Below are 20,343 nucleotides of genomic sequence, written 5' to 3' on the forward strand. Positions count from 1 at the left end.
ACTACCTTAGCCATTTTTCTACATCTATAGATATAACTCTACTTAATCTTTAAAAACTGGATATGATTTCTTCATATGGATGCAATGTCATATATTTTAGCAATATCCTACTGATGTTTGGGTCATATCCAAGTTTTCATCTTTCATAATACTACAAGTACTATACTCTACTATAAGTACTTTGTACTTATACCTCTGGACCACTCAGTATATGTGTATTTCAGTAGGAAACATATCTACAAGTTGAATTTTGGGGTCAAAAATTATAAACATTTGGTGCACCTGAGTGGCTCAGTCGGTTGCAGGTCTGACTCAGTTTCAGCTCAGGTCATGATCCCAGGGTCATGGGACTAAGCCCTGCATCAGGTTCCATGCTGAGCATGGAGGCTGCTTAAGAATCTCTCCCTCTTTCCCTCTACCCCTCTCCCCATCACCCCACTAAAAATAAATAAATAATATTTAAAATTATAAACATTTAACACTTTAATAGCTATTGTAAAAGTGTATTATAAAAAGAGGTTGTGCCCATTTACTCTTCAACCTTTATGAGTCTTTACTTCATCATAACCTGCCTACCCTGTGTATTGTGAATCATTACCATCTTTGTAAATCTGATAATCATTTAGGCAAAAAATGATTTCCCAATGTTTTAATTTACATTTCTATAGTATTTAGTGAAGTTGAGCCTTCTTTATGTGATTTATATATTACCTTTCATTTGTACTGAAAATAATTTTCCTACTATTATAAACATATTTCCTAGAATTCTAGACACTATTAAAATTAAAAAGTTCGTAACAGTCCACATCTAAACCTTAGTAACCAAGTCTTAAGCATTCATGAATGAATTCACATACTTGGTGTGCACCAGATTCTGGAACAATCACGAAGCAACAGCCCTGGGATACACAAGCTGACAGGCATTTTCGATACAGTATGATGATATATACTACGACCGGGTGCAGGCTGCTATAGGAATACTTACAAGGGAAGCCTAACTTAATTTTGTTTAAGGGTAAGGCAGCACTGAAGCTGAGGCCTGGCAGATAATAAGGAACCAGTAGTCAGGTAGAAGGAGAGCAGGAGGCTAGGGAGTTTTGGGCAAACAAACTTCATACATGAACAGGGTGTCTTGAGGATCTACAATATTTGAGTATTGATAAAGCATAGTGTGTAAAGGGAAAAGTGATGAGAGATGAGGCTGGAAAGGAATATGAATTATATCCTGAGAACAATATGAAACAGCTGAATGATTGTAAACAGGATTATCATGAACATATTCAGATTATCATGAACATATTTGCATTATAGAAGGAACACTCTGATTATAATGTATAGAATGTATTAGAAAATGGCAAAACAGAAAGACAAAAGCTAGAGACCTAGGTAGCAGGCTGTTGTAGAACTCAAAAGACGTATCAGTGGCCTCACCAAGGCAGTGCCAATCACCCTCTATGCATTCAACTAATACTTTATAACCTACGAAATGTCAGACACCAGGGATAAAATTGCAAACAAAAATAAGACTGCCTCTGTCCTCATGGTCTTTATACTCTGGTAGGGGAGATGGAAGTTAATCAAATTATGAGACACACAAATTTAGCCAACAACCGTAATCGATGCACGGGTATAAGAGGCAAAGAGCATTTATAAGAGGGCAATCCTATACTGGGGAAACAGCAGAGAAGAGAACAGAGGTCTCTGCCCTCACATGGCCACTGTTTGATGGGGAGCTTGTCAATCAGCAAGATAAATGTTGTAAAGTCAGGATGGCTAAAGGTGATCACAAGAAACCAAAGAGCAAGATGTCTGCTTATGCCTTCTTTGTGCAGACATGCAGAGAGGAACCTAAGAAGAAAAACCCAGAGGTCCCTGTCAATTTTGCAGAATTTTCCAAGAAGTGCTCTGAGAGGTGGAAGATAACATCTGGGAAAGAAAAGTCTAAAGTTGATGAAATGGCAAAGGCAGATGAAATGCATTATTATTGGAAAATGAAGAATTATGGACCAGCTAAGGGAGGCAAGAAGAAGGACCCTAATGACCCCAAAGGCCGTCTGGATTCTTCCTGTTCTGTTCAGAATTCTGCCCCAAGATCAAATCTACAAACCCTGGTATCTCCGTTGGAGACACGGCAAAGAAGCTGGGTGAAATGGGGAATAACTTAAGTGACAGTGAAAAGCAGCCTTACAACAATAAGGCAGGAAAACTGAAGGAGAAGTAGAGAAGAAGGATGTCACTGACTATAAGTCCCAAGGAAAGTTTGATGGCACAAAGGGTCCTGCTAAAGTTGCCGGGAAAAGGTGGAAGAAGATGAGGAAGAGGAGGAGGAGGAGGAGGAGGAGGAGGAGGAGGAGGAGGAGGCAGAGGAGGCGGGGGAGGAGGAATATAAAAACCATTTATCTGTTAAAAAAAAAAAAAAAAAAAAAGGACAATCTGACCTAGTTTGGAGCAAGGAAGAATTCCCTGAGAGTGGTGCTCTAGACTTTTATCTGAAAGATAAGTAGGAGTTGCTAGGCAAGGAAGATTACAAGTTCAAGAGCCCTGTGGTGTGAGGAAACATGGCAGACATGGAAGAGTGTACAGAAATGACAGGAAAGTATAATAAGATGAAGTTGGAAAGGTAAGTAGGGGGCTAAGCCATAAATGAATTCAAGAACTACTGTCAGATGAAACTGGGGGGACCTGGTGAAGAAAGGAGAAATGAGGTAGAAAGGAAAGAAGCATTATTCTTGACTCCCAGATTTTAATTTTCTGCAACAGTAGTAAGAAAGAAATGGACCATTTTCAGCCATGGAAGATAGAATCTAAAAAATACACAAGTTCGAGTCCCATGTTGGACTTTGTGCTGACAGCTCAGAGCCTGGAGCCTGGTTCGGATTCCTCTCTGACATTCCTCCCTCTCTGACATTCCCCAGATGCTCTCTCTCTCCCAAGAATAAATAAACACTTTAAAAAGAAGTCAAAAGCAAACATATGTTAAACAGTTGGGACAGTTTTTCATAGTGAAATTTTCAAATTCCCTTTATTTTTTACAAAAATTTTTTTTAACGTTTATTCATTTTTGAGAGACAGAGAGAGACAGAGCATGAGCAGGGAAGGGGCAGAGAGAGGGAGACACAGAATCCAAAACAGGCTCCATGCTCTGAGCTGTCAGCACAGAGCCCTGTTGCAGGGCTCGAACTCATCAACTGCGAGATCCTGACCCGAGCCAAAGTCAGATGCTCAACCAACTGAGCCACCCAGGCACCCCTCAAATTCCCTTTAAAAAAATTTGATAAAACATTGATTTTTTTCTTGATAATTAGTCCTAAGAAGGGACATAATACATTAATAATGCCAATGATGGGGGTACCTGGCTGGTTCAGTTGGTGAGCATACGACTCTTGATCTTGAGGTTTTGAGTTGGAGCCCCATGTTGGTGTAGTGATAAAATAATTAAAAAAAAACAAAAACAAAAAACACAGTGATGGTTTCCAGGTCTCTAACATCTGAGTAAATTATTTTCCAAAAGTTTGTGTGTGTGTGCACATATGCGCACACACGTGTGTGTGTGTAGGTTTGTTTAGAATTAAGAAAGCATTTTTCTTGGTAAAATCTGACCTTAAGGAAAAAAATAGTTAAAAACAAAGAAAATAACCACTGAAGTTCCCTCAACAGTCCCTAAAATCCTGTATAACCTATAATGATATGCTACTATTTTTGACCTAAACAGTAAACCAGCAGAGCAGAAACTGCATTGCTCTCAGCCACAGAAGCTGATTATCGTCCAGTAAGCAGGGGAATTCTTACCCAGCTTCTGCAGCAAGGCAGTTCCTCCCTAGGAGACAGAACAAGAGCGGCTGCAACACTGCTGCTGCTAGGTGTTCTAAGGCAGTACCAGGAAAGGTGAATCAACCACCCTCAATCACTTTCACCATTTGGCATCTGTGTATACCGTATACAAAGCTAAAACTACACAATTAGTTAAAATGATACTGAGGAAGATGTTGACAGAATAGTCTTTGAATCTCTCGTTCTCCCATAAAAACAAATAGAGCAACTGTATAACAAAATTAAAAATCCACAGACATCTATGACAAAACTAAGTGAAAGTATTTTCATGATTTCCAAAACATGAGCAGGTAGGGACAGATGTGTGTGTATGTATGAGGTGGGGAGATTTGCTGGTCCTAAGAACAGATACTCCCTGCAAAGCCTAACGGACCAATTTGAGAACAGCAGCTGAACGTGGCAGAGTTTTTGTACACTCAATGGTGATTCCAGAGGATTCTAAGAATCCAGAGGTAAGATCTGGAAGAGGCTGGAGCAGCCTGGACCCTATGTGAACTTTCAAAACTAATAAGCCAATGTTTCCTTGCCAGGAAGAGCTCCACACTGAGGAGAAAGTGTTGGACCTAGGATCCAAACTGAGGATACCAGGGATTACAGAAGCAAAGGAATAGAAGATCCGCATAAAAATGAGGGAAGGGGCGCCTGAGTGGTTCAGTTGAAGCGTCCAACTCTTGATTTCAGGGCTCAGGTCATGATCTCACAGTTTGTGGGTTTGAGCCCTGTGTCAGGCTCTACACAGACAGTACAGAGCCTGCTTGGGATTCTCTCTTTCTCATTCTCTGCCCCTCCTCCCCCCACCCTCTCAAAATAAATAACTTTAAAAAAAAGTTAGGGAAAAGACAGCCAGAGCTCAGAAAGTGGGATATGCTTTACTCCAAAAACAATGGCAAAACATATTTAAGATACTGAAGGAAAGGAAATATGAACCAAGTATTTTAATATCCAGCCAAATGATTTTCAGGTATCATTACAAATCACAAACAATCTATTATCAACAGGTAATATTATTTCCATAAGCCCTTCTTCAAGAATCTACTATGCCACTCTCAGACAACAAAATTGACTGGAGAGACACTGACATAAAAACTAAGGAGTTTTTTATGAGTTTTTTTAAGTTTAAAAACTTTTTTAAGAGTTTTTAAAGAGAAAGAACTATGCATTATACACTCTTATAACATAGTTTTGCCCGAAATAAACAAACAAACCTGAATTTCCAGGAAATACAGAAGAAGACAGAGGAACATGTTAAATGACTTCACAGGGAAACAATACTCTAGATGATGGAAACTTGGGTTTCTTAAATAACAAAAAAGATGATGCACCTGAGTGGCTTAGTTGGTTAAGCACCCAACTCTGAATCTTGGCTCAAGTCATGATCTCACACTCGTGAGACTGAGCCCCACATTCTTAAGATTCTCTCTCTCCCTCTGCCTCTCTTGTGCTCTCAAAAAATAAAAAAAATACACGAAAAAAAAGCTACAAGAAAAAACAGTTGAGAAAGGAATCCATACATTAAAGATATATATTGAGGGGTTCCTGGGTGGCTCAGCTGGATAAGCGACTAACTTCAGCTCAGGTCATGATCTCACGGTTCCTGAGTTCAAACCCCACATCAGGCTCTCTGCTGTCAGCACAGAGCCAGCTTCAGATCCTCTGTCCCCCCTCACTCTCTGCCCCTCCCCACTCATGCTCTCCCTCTCAAAAATAAACATTAAAAAAAGTAAAAAAAGAAAGAGATATAATAAAATCACACAATTTACGAATCTTATTTGAATCTACAAAAGAAAACTATAAAAACAAAAACTATAGGGGCCCCTAGGTGGCTCAGTCGGTTGAGCATCCAGCTTCAGCTCAGGTCATGATCTCACAGTTTATGAGTTCGAGCCCCACGTGGGGCTCTGTGGGGACAGCTCAGAGTCTGGAGCCTGCTTCAGATTCTGTGTCTCCCTCTCTCTCTGGCTCTCACCTGCTCATGTACTCTCTCTCTCTCTCTCAAAACTAAACAAACATTTAAAAAAATGTTTTTAAACAAAAACTATAAAAGAAAAAAAGCAATCATGAGGCAATTCACAATTTGAACACAAATTGACATTTGAAAATATTAATTACTATTAATTTTTTAGATGTGGTAACATTATTATAGGTTTAAAAAAATTCTTTTCTTTTAGAGACACATACCCAAAAATTTATAATATGTAATAATATGTTATCTAGGGTTTGCATAAAAATAATTCAGGAGCAGGAAGTGAGTGGGCATTTGGATGAAATAAGGTTAATTGTTGCAGTTGATCCATTCATTCAATAAACATTTGTAATTCATTTTATAACACAGCTTTCAACTATTACCCACTCTTACCCACAGGAATTCATTTTGTTTCAAGCTTTATATTTTCAAGATCAATTTATGCAAAGTCTTGAAAAACCTTCTCATGAAAATGGGTAGAATTCTATCCTCACTTAAAAGATCATGAAAGGTTGGCTATAACTTCCTTCTGAATTAGATTCGATTCTAAAAATACTGTCAAACCTGGTCCACAAAGGACAATATTTTTCTTCAGTGAGTCATCCCTATAATCTCAATTTGAGAAGCATCAGAAAAGACTTACCTGTTTTATGTGTGGATTCATGGCCATTTCAGTTACATTCTTTTTGGTCTCACAGAAAATAATAGCCCTCCCTTCAGACCCACTGTAGACTTGAAGGACATCTCCAATAACTGCTGGCCTCTGAGACCAATGGCACTGGATGGCCAAATGCTTTGAGGAAAGAAAATACCAATTATCTGTTTCATTAAAATTAGTGAAAATGACTTCCCTTGTATATTTTTTTCCTAATCTGTTCAAGAATTGGCCTTTCTGGGAGACAATAAAACGACAATTCTTCTGAACCCCATTTGAAAACAATATACAAACGGCCATCAATAGGTGAAGGGATATATAAACTAGTATATTTATACAATGTAATACTACTCAGTAATTAAAAGGAACTAAAAACTAAAAGAGAAAAGAATCAACTACTGATACATGCAACAATATGGATTAATCTCAAAACACGTTAGGTAAATGAAGTTTTACAGAAAGAGAACACACATAGTAGGATTCCATTTATATCAAGTTCTAGAATAGGCATAACTAATCTATGTGGAAAAAATCAGAACAGTGGCTGTCCCTGGATGGGGGACTTCACTGAGCAGGGCCATGAGGGAAATTTCCGGGATGATGGTAATATTTCTACATGTGGTTAGGAGGTCAGGTTATATACATTTATGAATTTGTCAAAACTAAACAAATATACTTGAAATTCTGGCTTTTTAATATGTAAATCTCATCTTTAAAAATTGCAAATACCCAAAAATATGCTAACTGAAAGAAGCCCAACACAAAAAGGTCATGTACTGTATGACTACATTTTTATGAAGCATCAAGAATAGGTAAGTTCATAGGGACAGAAAGCAGATTGGTGATGCCAGAGGCTATGCAAAGGAGATGATGGGGAGCAACTGCTTAATGATTATTGGGTTTCCTTTTGGGGTGATGATGTGTTTTGGAAGTAGACAAAAGCTATGGTTGCACAACATCATGAATATATACATGTTATACAGTTAATTTTGTGAATTTTGCCTCAGAAACTTTGTAGGGGTGCCTACTGAAACTGGGTGTTTCAGTTGGCTGAACATCTGACTCTTGATTTTGGCTCAGGTCATGATCCCAGGGTAGTGGGATTAAGCCCTGCATCAGACTCTGCACTGAGCTTTGGAGCATGCTTAAGATTCTCTCTCTCCCTCTGCCCCTCTTGCACACTCTCTCAAATATAAATAAATAAATAAATAAATAAATAAATAAATAAATAAATAAATAAATAAAAACAAATTTATAATATGAGCATATGGGTGCTCACTGTAAAATTGTTTTGACTTTTCAGTGTTTGAAAATTTTCATGACAAAATGTTGGGAGGGGTACCTGGCTGGCTCAGTTAGTAGAGCATGCAACACTTAAACTCCAGGTTGTGAGTTCAAGCCCCATCCTGGGTATAGAGATAACTTAAAAAATAAAATCTGTAGGGGCGCATGGGTGGCTCAGTCAGTTAAGCATCCAGCTTCGGCTCAGGTCATGATCTCGCGGTCTGTGAGTTTGAGCCCCACGTCAGGCTCTGTGCTGACAGCTCTGAGCCTGGAGCCTGCTTCAGATTCTGGGTTTCCTTCTCTCTCTGCCTTTCCCCTGCTCACGCTCTCCCAAAAAAATAAACATTAAAAAAAATTTTTTTAAAGAAAATAAAATCTTTAATCAGGCTCCACACTGAGTATGGAGTCTGCTTGAGATTCATTCTCTCTCTCTCTCAATTGCTCTCTGCCTCCCCCACTCTCACAGGCTTTCTTTCTCTCAAAATAAATAAATAAATAAACTTAAAAAATATTTTAAAAAGTAAAAATAAAAATCTTTTAAAAACGCTCGGGATAAAATTGTGTATTCTAAATCTGTGCATTTTAACATGTATTATATTTCAATTGCTATTGTATATTCTAAATCTGTGCACTTTAACATGTATTATATCTCAATAAAATTGTTTTTACAATGTAATACAGGGGCACCTGGATGGCTTAGTAGGTTAAACATCCGACTCTTGGAGCACTTGGGTGGCTCAATTGGTTGAGCGTCCAACTGCAGCTCAGGTCATGATCTCGTGGCATGAGTTCAAGCCCTGCCTCGGGCTCTGTGCTGACAGCTCAGAGCCTGAAGCCTGCTTCAGATTCTGTGTCTCCCTCTCTCTCTGCCCATCCCCACTTGCACTCTGTCTCTGTCTCCCTCTCAAAAATAAACATTTAAAAAGAAAACAAGAAAAACAAAAAAACATGAGACTTGATATCAGCTCAGGTCGTGATCTCGTATCTCACAGACATAAAATCAAGCCCCAGGTCAGGCTCCACGCTCAGTTTGAGATTCTCTCTCTGCCCTTACCCACTTGTGCAGGTATGTGCATGCTCTCTCTCTCTCTCTCTCTCTCAAGATAAATAAACATTTAAAATAATAATAATAAAAATAGGGCATCTGGGTGGCTCTCAGTCTGTTAAGTGGCCAATAATTGATGTCAGCTCAGGTCATGATGTGATTTATGGTTCGAGCTCCAAGTCAGGTTCCATGCTGATAGGGCAGAGCCTGCTTGGGATTCTCTCTCTCACCCTCTCTCTCTGCCCCTTCCCTGCTCCCACAGGTGTGCGCACGCATTCTCTCTCAAAATAAACTTTAAAAAAATTATAATAAAATATAATACACATTAATTATACAGCACCTGGAAAATAGAGAAAAGAACAAAGAAAATGAAGAATCTTTTGTACCACCTATGACACTCCTGCTTCTTCACCATGGTTCAAAAAAAACAAAAACAAAACAAGAACCTAAATCTGACCAAGCCTCACAATCCAAACATCAATTCACAGAAAAATGAAAGCGGAATAACATGTTAAATAACACCACAGGGTTGCCAATTACCAAAAATTAAGACTGTGGGAAATGTATCATTTGAAAAATGATCATGTCCTTTTAACAAAAAAAAATTGTAAAAATAAAGTGACAGAGGAACTTGTAGATTATAAGATTTAAGAGAAATATAAACCAGTGGCAATTCAAAGATCTTATTTGGATCCAAACTGAAACTATATAAAAAAAAAAAAAGACAACTAAGGTAACAAGGGCACTAGATATTCAATAATATTAAATTATTGGGTTTTTTTCTAATGTGATAACTTTGTAATTTTTGTTTTGTTTTTTAAAGAACACTTATTCTTTTCAAAATATAAACAATTACATGAAGATGAAATGACAACAAGATTGCTTCCAATGTAGGAATGAAGAATGTATGGGGGTATAGAAAAGATCATCACTAAAGCCTAGTGATGAGGGCCCCTGGGTGGCTCAGCAGGTTAAGCGTCAGACTCTTGGATTCAGCTCAGGTCATGGCCGCACAGTTCATGGATTTGAGCCCCACAGCAGGTTCTGCGCTGACAGCACAGAGCCTGCGTGGGATTCTCAGTCTCCCTCTCTCTCTGCCCCTCCCCTGCTCTTGCTGTCTCTCTCTCTCTCTCTCAAAAATAAAATAAATAAACATTAAAAGAAAAAAAAAAAGCCTGGTGATGGGTACATCGAGTCCCTCATAATATTCGATTTCTGCATATGTTTGAAAAATTCCTTAATAAATTTTTTTCACTGATGCATTGTATTCTTATAAAATTTTCAACCATTACAAAATGTAAGAGTTTCCTTTGACTATCCCATACTATAAAAATCTTCTTTCCCAAAAGTAATTATTGGTTTGATGTTTATCCTTCCAGACTATCTTTATACATTTACATAAATACCTAAAGAATCCATTTAGCATTATTTGTGTATTTTTTGTACACACAAAAATACAGTGTAATTCTGTACATATCACTTTGTAATTTGGCTTTTATCACTCAAATTCATTCTTTTTAACCATTCCATTGTACTTATACATTATACCATTGTTTAGCCATTTTTATTTGCATATATATATATACATACATATATATGTACATCTATTAAACAGAAAGTGACATACACGGTACCTACCATAAATAATGCAAATGCCATCTTTAATCCTTTCTTTTTTGTGTCTTTTGTTTGTTTGTTTTTTTGTTTCTGCAAGTCAGCTCTAAGTCCGATGCAGGGCTGGAACTCAAAACCCTGAGATCAAATGTCACATGCACTACCAACTGAGCCAGTCAGGCACCCCTTTCATTCTTTTTAAAAATATATACACTACTGGTTTAAATTTTTATGGAGTGAAAATTATCAACATTTTCCTTCTGACTTTATGTTTAGAAAAGCTTTCCCTTCCATGAAATCAAAAAATTGTTCATCTACACCTGCTTTAAATTTTATGGTTCACTTTTTAAAACTCTTTTGAGACCTTTTTTGGTATAGGGTATGAGATGAAGCTCTAACTATTATCAGCACTATTCTCTTCATATTGATATAAACTGTCTCCTTTGTCACTTTCTACATATTTCAAGTGCTTCTCTATGGCTGCTTGTAGAGTATCTCTTGTTAGGACTTGCTTATTTACATATTTTCTTCTACTTATTCTATTCTGCTCCTTAATCTCAGACCATAGAAATACATAGGTATCTTACTGACTAAAGGTGAAAAAAGAGATTTGGCCTGAACTGGTATCTAAAACTTAAAAGTTTAGCTTCAACAAATTTCAAATACCAACTAAAAGCTACAATCTCTCATGCTAGAAAGCTACTTACTTCCACAGTAGTTGCAGCCTTTTGAGTCATTTTTCCAACAAGGTCAACCTGTTCATATCTGGATTTCATGTATTTTTTTGCAACTTTGTATACCCATTGTGGGCAAGTTGCAGAAAAAAGTAAAGTCTGAGGATTGTCTTCAGAATCTTAAATAAACAAAAAGAATTCAAATGCTTTCTTAATATCCATGATGTAGTCAGCTCTTGAACCCCCCCCCCCAAACTTCAAAGAAATAATTAAAAATTCAAAACTTGGGGTAAAATTTGAACATACGAACTTCACTGCAATTATTAAAACTTTCAACTTTCAAAATTAGGGGAAAAAAATGAAGAAAACTGAACCCAGAAAAAAAGGTGAGAATTTAAGAAGGGACAATGACCAAAGAAATCAGTGAAAATGAGTTAGTAAATCTAACTATGGACTATAAAAAATAATACACGAAAGAAACTGTAGGAAGCTAACAAATATGCTAAAGTACGTCACCATACTCTCTTGTTTAGGAAGAGAACACATACCAAATAACTTTAGTTTTGTTTGAAGGCTGGGGACAGTGTAATAATAATTATGAAATAAAAAATTCATAACTTTTAGATAAAGAATAATTGCTAATGTGTTTATTTGGAATTAGGATATACCAGTTTTGTAGGATTCATGGATGATATCTTCAACTTGTTCAGCAAATCCTAAATCTAACATTTGATCCACTTCATCAAGTACAACATGGCGCAGTTTAGAAAGATCTAATCGGCCACTCTGCAGATGGTCTTTGATACGACCAGGAGTCCCAACCAAGATGTCAATACCATTTCGAATATGATTAACTGTTAGAGGAGAGAAATACCATAACATATAAAAATCAAATATACGTTTTCACATTATTTCCTTAGATTTAAGTAGCAAGTAGATCTTTGCACTACCCTCTTACATATTTACTCACTTTGGCTTTGATAGGATGTTCCACCATAAAAACACGCCACACTGAGTTTCCTAGTGATATCTTTGAAGTCTTTGGCTACTTGGTTTGCCAGTTCCCTTGTAGGAGCCAAAACAAGTACCTAAGCAAGAGATTTAAAAAATAAAAAGATACTTTTCTAAAGACAACTAAATTCAAAATGAGATTTTTTTTTTTAAGGCGCATTTAAAACTAGAAATCTAAACATTAAAGTCGTAGTATTTAAAGACACAGCACCAATGCCAACAAGAACAGCTTATATTGATAATATCCTCCCCACTTCCTTCAGGTTTTTTTTTTTTCAAAACTCACTTTCTCAAGGAGATTCTTAACTCTTTTCATATCCTCCACCCCTCCTTAACTGTCTCTCCCGAGCACTTATGTCATATTAAATATTCATATTTTACCTTTTTGTTTATTGTCTGTCTCACCCACTAAAATATAAGCTGCCATGAAGGCAAGGATTTATGTCAATTTAAGTTACTGAATTCCTTACACTTGAGACCATGCCTGGCACAGAACAGATACCCAAAAAATATTTGTGAAATGAACACACAAACGTTTACGAGCCAACCACTAGTGCTTTGGCCAAATTACAGAATTTGAGCCTCACAAAAACCCTGTGAGGTGGCATTATTATCACAATTTTACAGATGAGGAACCTGAGTCTTAGAGAAGTTGAGTCTTGTCCAAGGTCAAACAGCTAGAAGTGGTGGAGCTGGAATCTCCAATAACGCCCTTCTAGCATAAAAGCTTTTTAGGGCAGGGTCCTATTTCTACTACTTGCAGTCTTTCCTAATTTCACCAAAGAAACAAAACTCTCTAAAAAAGGTTTTTCCTGTTGGCCACCCTGATCCAAGACCATTATGACTTAATTATACTCATACATGTGAATTTACTTTCATATTGCAATACCATTTAGGAATCTCAAAGAACAAATTACTTTTAGTCACATTATCTGTTCAAATCATGATGCTGATTTTTTCTTTTTTATTTTATTAACCTTAAAGTGAACACAGGTTCTAAAAACATCAAATTTCAGGCTAAAATTTCATTAGGTCCTCTCTGCTCTCTCCTACTTATACATTAAGACAGATCTCTAATACCCCAATAACATATGGACTAGCAATATCATTTCTATAATCTCTTCTTTAAAAAAATCAACCAGTGAAATAAATGATATTGATTATTAACTAAATGACCAAATAAATGAATACCTCTTTAGCAAATTCATTGTTTAAAAGCAAAGGTCAAGACTGAAAAAAAAGAAGACAAGGTCACTAAATATATTCCCTATAAATACACCTAAAATTAGACATGCTGGCTTTATAACATCTATGTTTACAAACATCTTTATCAAAAACATCTATGGATCCATACACATTACACTCATATGTAATAACTACTTCATTCGCCTTGAGATTTATATTAAAAAATCCACTAATTTTTGCTTTAGGACCTAAATTTTTACTTTATGCCACAGAGCTAACTTTTCTATCTCGGGGGTTCTTGAACTTAAGATCAGTATACTCTTTCTTTCCCTAACCATTAGAGTAATGTTTAAACCTTTTACTCCCTATAATGGTTACCTTTGGTGAGCGGCTTTTTTTAATTGTCTCTTGATTTCTTTGGAGTCTTTCAATCAAGGGGATAGCAAAAGAAAATGTCTTTCCTGTTCCTGTCCGTGCTTGAGCAATTAAATCTTTTCCTTCATATACAGGACCAAAGGTCTTAACTTGAATAGGAAAGAGATATGTTACCCCTCGACCTGTAAAATGAGATTTCATTGAAATATATTTAAGACTAGCGTTAGGAAAAAATATATTTATTTGAAAATGACAATCCAGATTCCTCTATGTCAGCCTAAAAATATACCACCTAGTGACATTTACAGTTATTCCTACCCCAAAGAGGAATTTTTTAAAAATTGGTCTGAACTCTTGACAGATACATACAATTAAAGTCAAAAACCGGTCTGAATATCAAAAAGGATGATGTAGAAATAACTGCAATTAAAGAAGGGCTTATTTCTCTTACACTTTCTATATTCTCTTTTTGGTAAGAAGAGGCAAAGATTTTTATAAAATCTAGTTGTAGATTTTCAGTTGTATAGCCATTAAAGTTCATAGTACCTTTTAGAAGCTTTATAGTTTCTTCAGAAATAGGGAAATTGGAGAAGGCTCCTTCTTTCTGTTCACGTGTTAGGCTCTGTCAAAATGAAATCAAAGTTCTAACTAATAATAGTTCATATTCAACTAAGCATTTAGATTCTTACTCATTTACCAATTTTAGCTTTACTAAATGAGCTAACAAATCAAAGTTAGTTACTACTTGCAAAAATTGTATAGATTAACTTACACAACCAATTAGTGGAAAATTCTTTTAATTTCAAAAGCATCCCTTTAAATACCAAGTTTACTTAATACATTTTCCCATAGTACATTTAAAAATGATTCACTCACACATAAAACTCCCTTTGGAAATACAGCTACTACATAAATTAAAATATATTTTCATTTGACTGAAACATTACAAAAACGCTATTTGATCATCTAAGCCATATTCACAGATACAGGCAGTATTAATTACAAGGACTAGCAGAAGCCTATAAACCATCCTAAAAAAATATTACACAATGAGAAAAATAGATTGTTTCTAAAAATAAATGTTAAAAAGTTGTTCTATGGCTCTAAAAAGCATGTTTTAGGTCACCAAAACAAAGCAAAGTTCCTGCAAGCTTGAAAGTTTCTTTAACATATACATAGGTTAGCATGATATTATCATTTAACATCTATTGGAAACTTTGTGTACTGGTCAATATGTATATAGAAGAAAGACAATATTATCTACCTGTTAAGTTTATTATTGGTGTGTTTAAAGAAAGTTGTTCCAAAACCATACACAATAGCAATTTTCAAACAGAGAACCAGATAAAAGACATAATATCCAACTGAAATTGTAAGCTATTTAAGCAACCTCAAAGCTATCATTTTTTAATTAAAAGAAAAAATTTTATTACAAAAGTAATACATTTTCATTATAGAAACCACATATAAACAGAAATAAAACTATAATCCAGTCAGCTGATACCACATTTGAAACAGACACTCCTCTAATCCTCACTCTATGCACATATAAATTTTTTAAAATACAATAATACTGTATATATTGTTCTATAATCTGTGTTTTTCATTTAATAAGATACACTAAACACCTTTTTAACATTCTTCTATGACCTTCAGGATAGATGTTATGTATTGCATAAATGTAGCATATTTTCTAAAACCAATTGCCTACTATCAGGCATTTAGTATGCATTTAGAATGCATAAATTTTCCACTATTATCAACATCATAGTAAGAGTTTCATACAACCCTATACACCTCATGATTATCTCCTTAAGACACATGCCTACGAATAGAATTCCTGAACCCTAATATGATCTAAATAAAATAATAAACAATTAAGCCTATTATAATACAGAGCATTATACCAGATAAAATCGCAACAGAGCAAAAGCAACTCTGTACATTTTGCCACTAGCAATACAAACTTGTAGGGCCTCGTTTATTTATTTTAATGTTTATTTATTTATTTATTTTGAAAGAGAGAAAGAGTGACAGCATGTGTGAGCGTGGCAGGAGCAAAGAGAGAGGGAGAGAGAGAATCCCAAGCAGACTCCACATTCAGCACAGAGCCCAAAATGGGACTTGATCTCACAACATTGAGATCATGACATCAGCCGAAATCAAAAGTTGGATGCACAATCGACTGAACCACTCCAGGTTCCCTGGAGGGCCTTATTTAGATCAACTCTCAACATATGTGCTTCCTGACAAATACCAAATTCCCAAGTAAAAGAAACACCATATTTTAAGGCAAAAATTCAGTATGTTTCCCCAAAGTTTACACAATAAGCTAGGCTAAGACCTATTTAAATTATTGGCAACCATCAGATTTTAAAATATAAAGAATTATTGGGGCATCTAGGTGGCTCTGTCAGTTGAACGTCCAACTTCAGCTCAGGTCATGATCTCACCGATTGTGAGTTCAACCCCACAACAGGCTTGCTGCTGTCAGCCTGTCAGTGTGGAGCCCACTTCCAATCCTCTGTCCCACTCTCTCTGCCCCACCCCACTTGCATTCTCCCAAAAATAAGTATTTTTTGAAAATTAAATATAAGGAATTATTAATACCAAGAATTACTAAGACTATCAAAAGTTGTTTCTGTCTGAAGACCTGAGTAACTGACAGTTTATAATACCTAGGTAAACCTATGAACTCTGCTAGAGGAAAACTGCAAGAACAAATTGGACAAATTCTGTGCAAGAAAATATCTATTCTAACAGATAAAGGCAAAAGCAATGGGTTCAGGAATACAAATTCTATACTAAGCATGTTTTCTAAACTCCACAAAAATTAATACCCTGGAAAACAGATTTCTTCAGTTCATTTTTATACGGTTCATTTCTGTTTAAAAATGCAAACAGCTTTTGAGTTACAATATGACCTAAAGATCACTTAAAGTTGCTATTGTTACAGAAGCACAAAAAGCAGAAGGCAAAATACACAAAGTCAAGAGGCTTTATGTACCTTGTTTCAGGAAGTCAGATGTCAATTCATGAGTACTGGTAGGGACTGAAATAACCATAAGAAATGCAAGCAGATCACCATCAATAAGCAATTTGGAAAAACTATTTAGGAACCCAAATGCATAGGAAAGGTTTACATTTGACCATTCCCCCAACCTCCACCCCAAGAAAAACAAAATACAATGACAGAAACAAGGGACAAAGGAAAAAAGTTTCCAGTTTCAGTTGTACAGATTCCCCGTCCAATTGAGGGTATTGGACACTAAGCAGGAAACATCATGGAATCAATTCTAATTAGTCTAAAAAATCAAATTAACCTGTATTTCAAGGATAAAGGCAAATGCAAAACAAAAAGTATCCATACCTCCTCTAGTTTATTATCACTTGATTTATGAGTAGAACTATCTAAGGATGACACTCGCTTTGATTTTTTTTCATATTCATCAATATCTCCATTTGACAGATCTTTTCTTCTTGACTTATGAGATTTAGAAAATTCATCTGAAAGTCTATTATTACATCCTTCTTCAGTGTCTCCATTTAGCTTCTCTTTCATTCTAGCTTTTTTGGGCTTGGGAGCATCCAAGTTATCTGCCACACCATTTTCTCTTGTTTCTGATTTCTCGTCTGAGTCATAATGGTGCCTTGATTTCCTTCTATCACTCTGTGGAAAAACAAAGAAGCAGTGACAAGAGGGTCACAAGGTCTCCTAAGACTCTAGAGAAGTTAGAGAGTGACCCCCAACCACCTTGAAAAGTTACCTGGTAAAAATCAACTGGTTGCTAATGCCGAGCCTAAGCCTCACCTATTGCTTTCTTTCTCATCCCATCTCTTGCATTCTCAAGACTTGGCCTCTAGCCCCTCTCTAATCCCATTACATGATTTAAGGGAAATCAAAATACCTCCTTTCAGAAAAAGATGAGAACCTGAGATCTGTAAATTAAAAAACATATCCAAATCCAAAAACAAAAACTTCTAATATCTCCAAGAGAAAAAAAAAAAGTTAATATTATTGAGTACCTACCCAGCACTGTGTAATGCTTTCGGCTTATCTTGTTTAAATCTTCATAACAACCCTATAAGGGAAGTACAGGTCCATAATCCCTTATCCGAAATTCCGATATCCATAAAGCTCTGAAAACCGAAAGTTTTTTGGTAACTTATTTGGAGACAAAACCTTACCTAACCTGAACTCATTGATGGAAAAATTTGACTCAAACTGATGTGAGGCTATTTTTAACCTTTACTTATTCCACTTAGTATGCATATTCATATTTAATATTAAGGTGTTTGATCATAGGTTGGGGGCCCCAAGCCCTACTGGGGTGTTACCCTTTTAAAAGCCCCCAAAATTCTGAATTCCAAAACAAATCTAGCCCCAAGGATTTTGGATAAGGGATAGCGAACCTGTATTACGTTTGCCATAGTACAGATGAGGAAACGGAAGTTCTTAGAGGTAAATAACTTGCCAAAGACTCACATGCAGGATTTCCTTCAAGTGGAAGTTCTAGAAATCAAGCTCTGTCTGATTTGAAAGCCCATGCTCTTTTCACATCATGCTTCCTCTCTGAACTCTGATAATTAATAGGTTAATGAATAAACAAAACAAAACAAAAAACCTAAATAATTCATGTAAAGCTCCAATCGTTATATTCCCATGGAAAGACAAGTATATTAGTAACCCTGGAAGCTTTTAAAAAAGTTTTTTTGTTAATACAACTTTAAAAAAAGAAAAAAAGACTACTCTGCAACTTTACTTCTAAAATGCCAAACTGGTGACCCGTGTTTTAATATTTGCAAACAGCAAAAATTATTTGGCAATTTAGCACTTCAGAATTACCTGGTCAAATGTTCAAAATAAATTAGGTAATAGTTATTAGTGATAACAAACACTACTGCCACCAAAATTTTGACCATGATTTACATAAATTTTACAAAGTACTTTCACATACAATTTTCTCATCCATAAAATGGAGATGTTGTGAAAACGGAGTAACATATGTGAAAATGCTTTGTAAACAGTAGAGCTTTACATTAACATAAATTATACAGTTACATGTTATACATTTGATCTTTCATAACTGAACTAACCCACATCTCCCCAAATCAATAAGTTCCAAAGAAAAACAAGGTTATTTACAGAGCCAGCCTTGGGGTTAGAAATGCTTTGGGGCCATGTACTTGAGGGAAATGAAGCAAGGTAAAGAGAGGACTCTAAGTCCAAGCCCAGAGATATCGCAAGGTGATGAAATACACTGTTCCACATCAGATCCATAGTGCTTGACACTCTTCACTTCCTTGGCTTCCATGACACTCCAGATTCCCTCCTTATCCTCTTACCTCTACCCTAATGATTCCTCTCCCACCTCCTTCTGTAGATGCTCCTTAAGTCTAAGTTCTCTGTGTACACTTTCATATCATTTTCATGGTTTCAACATTTCCATGATTCCTTCCTCCCCTGCACTCCAGTTTTGAGAACATACAGCCCAGCTTCATAGTTCTACAAATCCAAATCCAAAATTGTTTTCAACTCAATGCCAGATCACTACCCAAATGCTCTGTTTTTGTTAGTTGGTACTCTGATCTGTTTCCAAATCTTTAGTTATCCCTCACAGTTAAAGAAAAATCAACAAGTATTTCTGGAGAATGTACAATGTGAAAGCCATCAATTTACAAGAATGTACTAATATGTAAGGATGGACAAATATATGGCCACTTACCCCAAGAATCTCTGGAAACATTTGAGAAGAACACACAAGAAAAGTGAGCTAACTTTACAAAGCAGCACAGAATAGATACCAATCGAATGATAAAGATAGCACTGGAACAAGACTTCAGAGGGGAATGAGATTACTGGATGTGTACACTGGAGTGTTTAGAAAACACATATAAACTAAACCTTGACAGAGAGACAGGATTTGAATGCAAAAGGAGAGGTATTTCAGGAGGAGCCAAAATTAAAATAACTGCTTGGTGATTCCACTTACATAAGGGATCTAGAGAAGTCAAATTCACAAAGAGAGACAGTAAAATGGAGATTGTTAGGGACTGAGGGGAGTGGGCAACGGGGAGTTGGTGTTTAACGAGAACAGAGTTTCAGTTTAGAGGATGGAAAAGTTCTGGAGATGCATGGTGGTGATGGCTGCAGAACAATGTGAATGTACTTAATGCTACAAAACTGTACACTCTAAGATAGTTAAAATGGCAAATTTTATGTCGTATGTATTTCACCATGACTAAAAAAAATAACCACTTGGCTGGAATGGCAAAGTTTACCTTGGTGATAAGGTAAGGTAGGTTCTGCTCTCTGGGGCTATACAGAGTATTTTCATTTTTTTTGTCAAATGTCAGCCTTCAAATACAGCTTCCTCACCCACCTTAGCTCTGTTTTCTTTTCTCTGGGTCTCTTTTTTTTTTTTTTTTTTTTTTTGAGGTTTAGGGTGGGAATTCTCAACAACTCCTCTACGGGGTCCTTGAGGGCAGGGACTTATTTAAATCCTGTGGTGCCCAGCAAAGAGTGTGGCACAAATTAAGCTCATTAAACACTTGGGGTCTAAATGAAAATACTAACAGTAAAGCCTACTAGTAAAACAACCCACACGGTCTCCATCACAGCCAAATCCTGGGAATGTCGGCTGTGACACTTTTCCTTAAGCCTCTAAAGACTGGCTCTCGAGGTTTGTAAACCTAAGATCGCTTT

At 36.2% G+C, this 20,343-nt stretch overlaps 1 protein-coding gene and 1 pseudogene across 4 annotated transcripts in view; one reads left to right on the plus strand and one right to left on the minus strand.

Annotated features, from left to right (window-relative positions):
- Positions 1-20,343, minus strand: part of DDX50 (DExD-box helicase 50) — a 32,226-nt gene that overhangs the window by 11,248 nt on the left and 635 nt on the right. The window contains exons 2-10 of one of the 4 annotated variants that reach the window (XM_030334650.1): positions 17,668-17,777; positions 17,008-17,307; positions 14,184-14,259; positions 13,641-13,819; positions 12,037-12,154; positions 11,735-11,920; positions 11,100-11,245; positions 10,417-10,530; positions 6,438-6,587 (exon numbers count right to left, since the gene is read on the minus strand). In XM_030334650.1, coding sequence (XP_030190510.1) covers positions 6,438-6,587; positions 10,417-10,530; positions 11,100-11,245; positions 11,735-11,920; positions 12,037-12,154; positions 13,641-13,819; positions 14,184-14,259; positions 17,008-17,199 — 1,161 coding nt within the window. In that variant the 5' untranslated portion in view covers positions 17,200-17,307; positions 17,668-17,777. The remainder of the gene's footprint in view (positions 1-6,437; positions 6,588-10,416; positions 10,531-11,099; positions 11,246-11,734; positions 11,921-12,036; positions 12,155-13,640; positions 13,820-14,183; positions 14,260-17,007; positions 17,308-17,667; positions 17,778-20,343) is intronic. The other 3 variants (XM_030334651.1, XM_030334648.1, XM_030334649.2) reach the window with 3 other exon arrangements.
- Positions 1,770-2,378, plus strand: LOC115527185 (annotated as a pseudogene).

Source organism: Lynx canadensis, chromosome D2 (genome assembly GCF_007474595.2).
Source record: "Lynx canadensis isolate LIC74 chromosome D2, mLynCan4.pri.v2, whole genome shotgun sequence".
NCBI lineage: Eukaryota > Metazoa > Chordata > Mammalia > Carnivora > Felidae > Lynx > Lynx canadensis.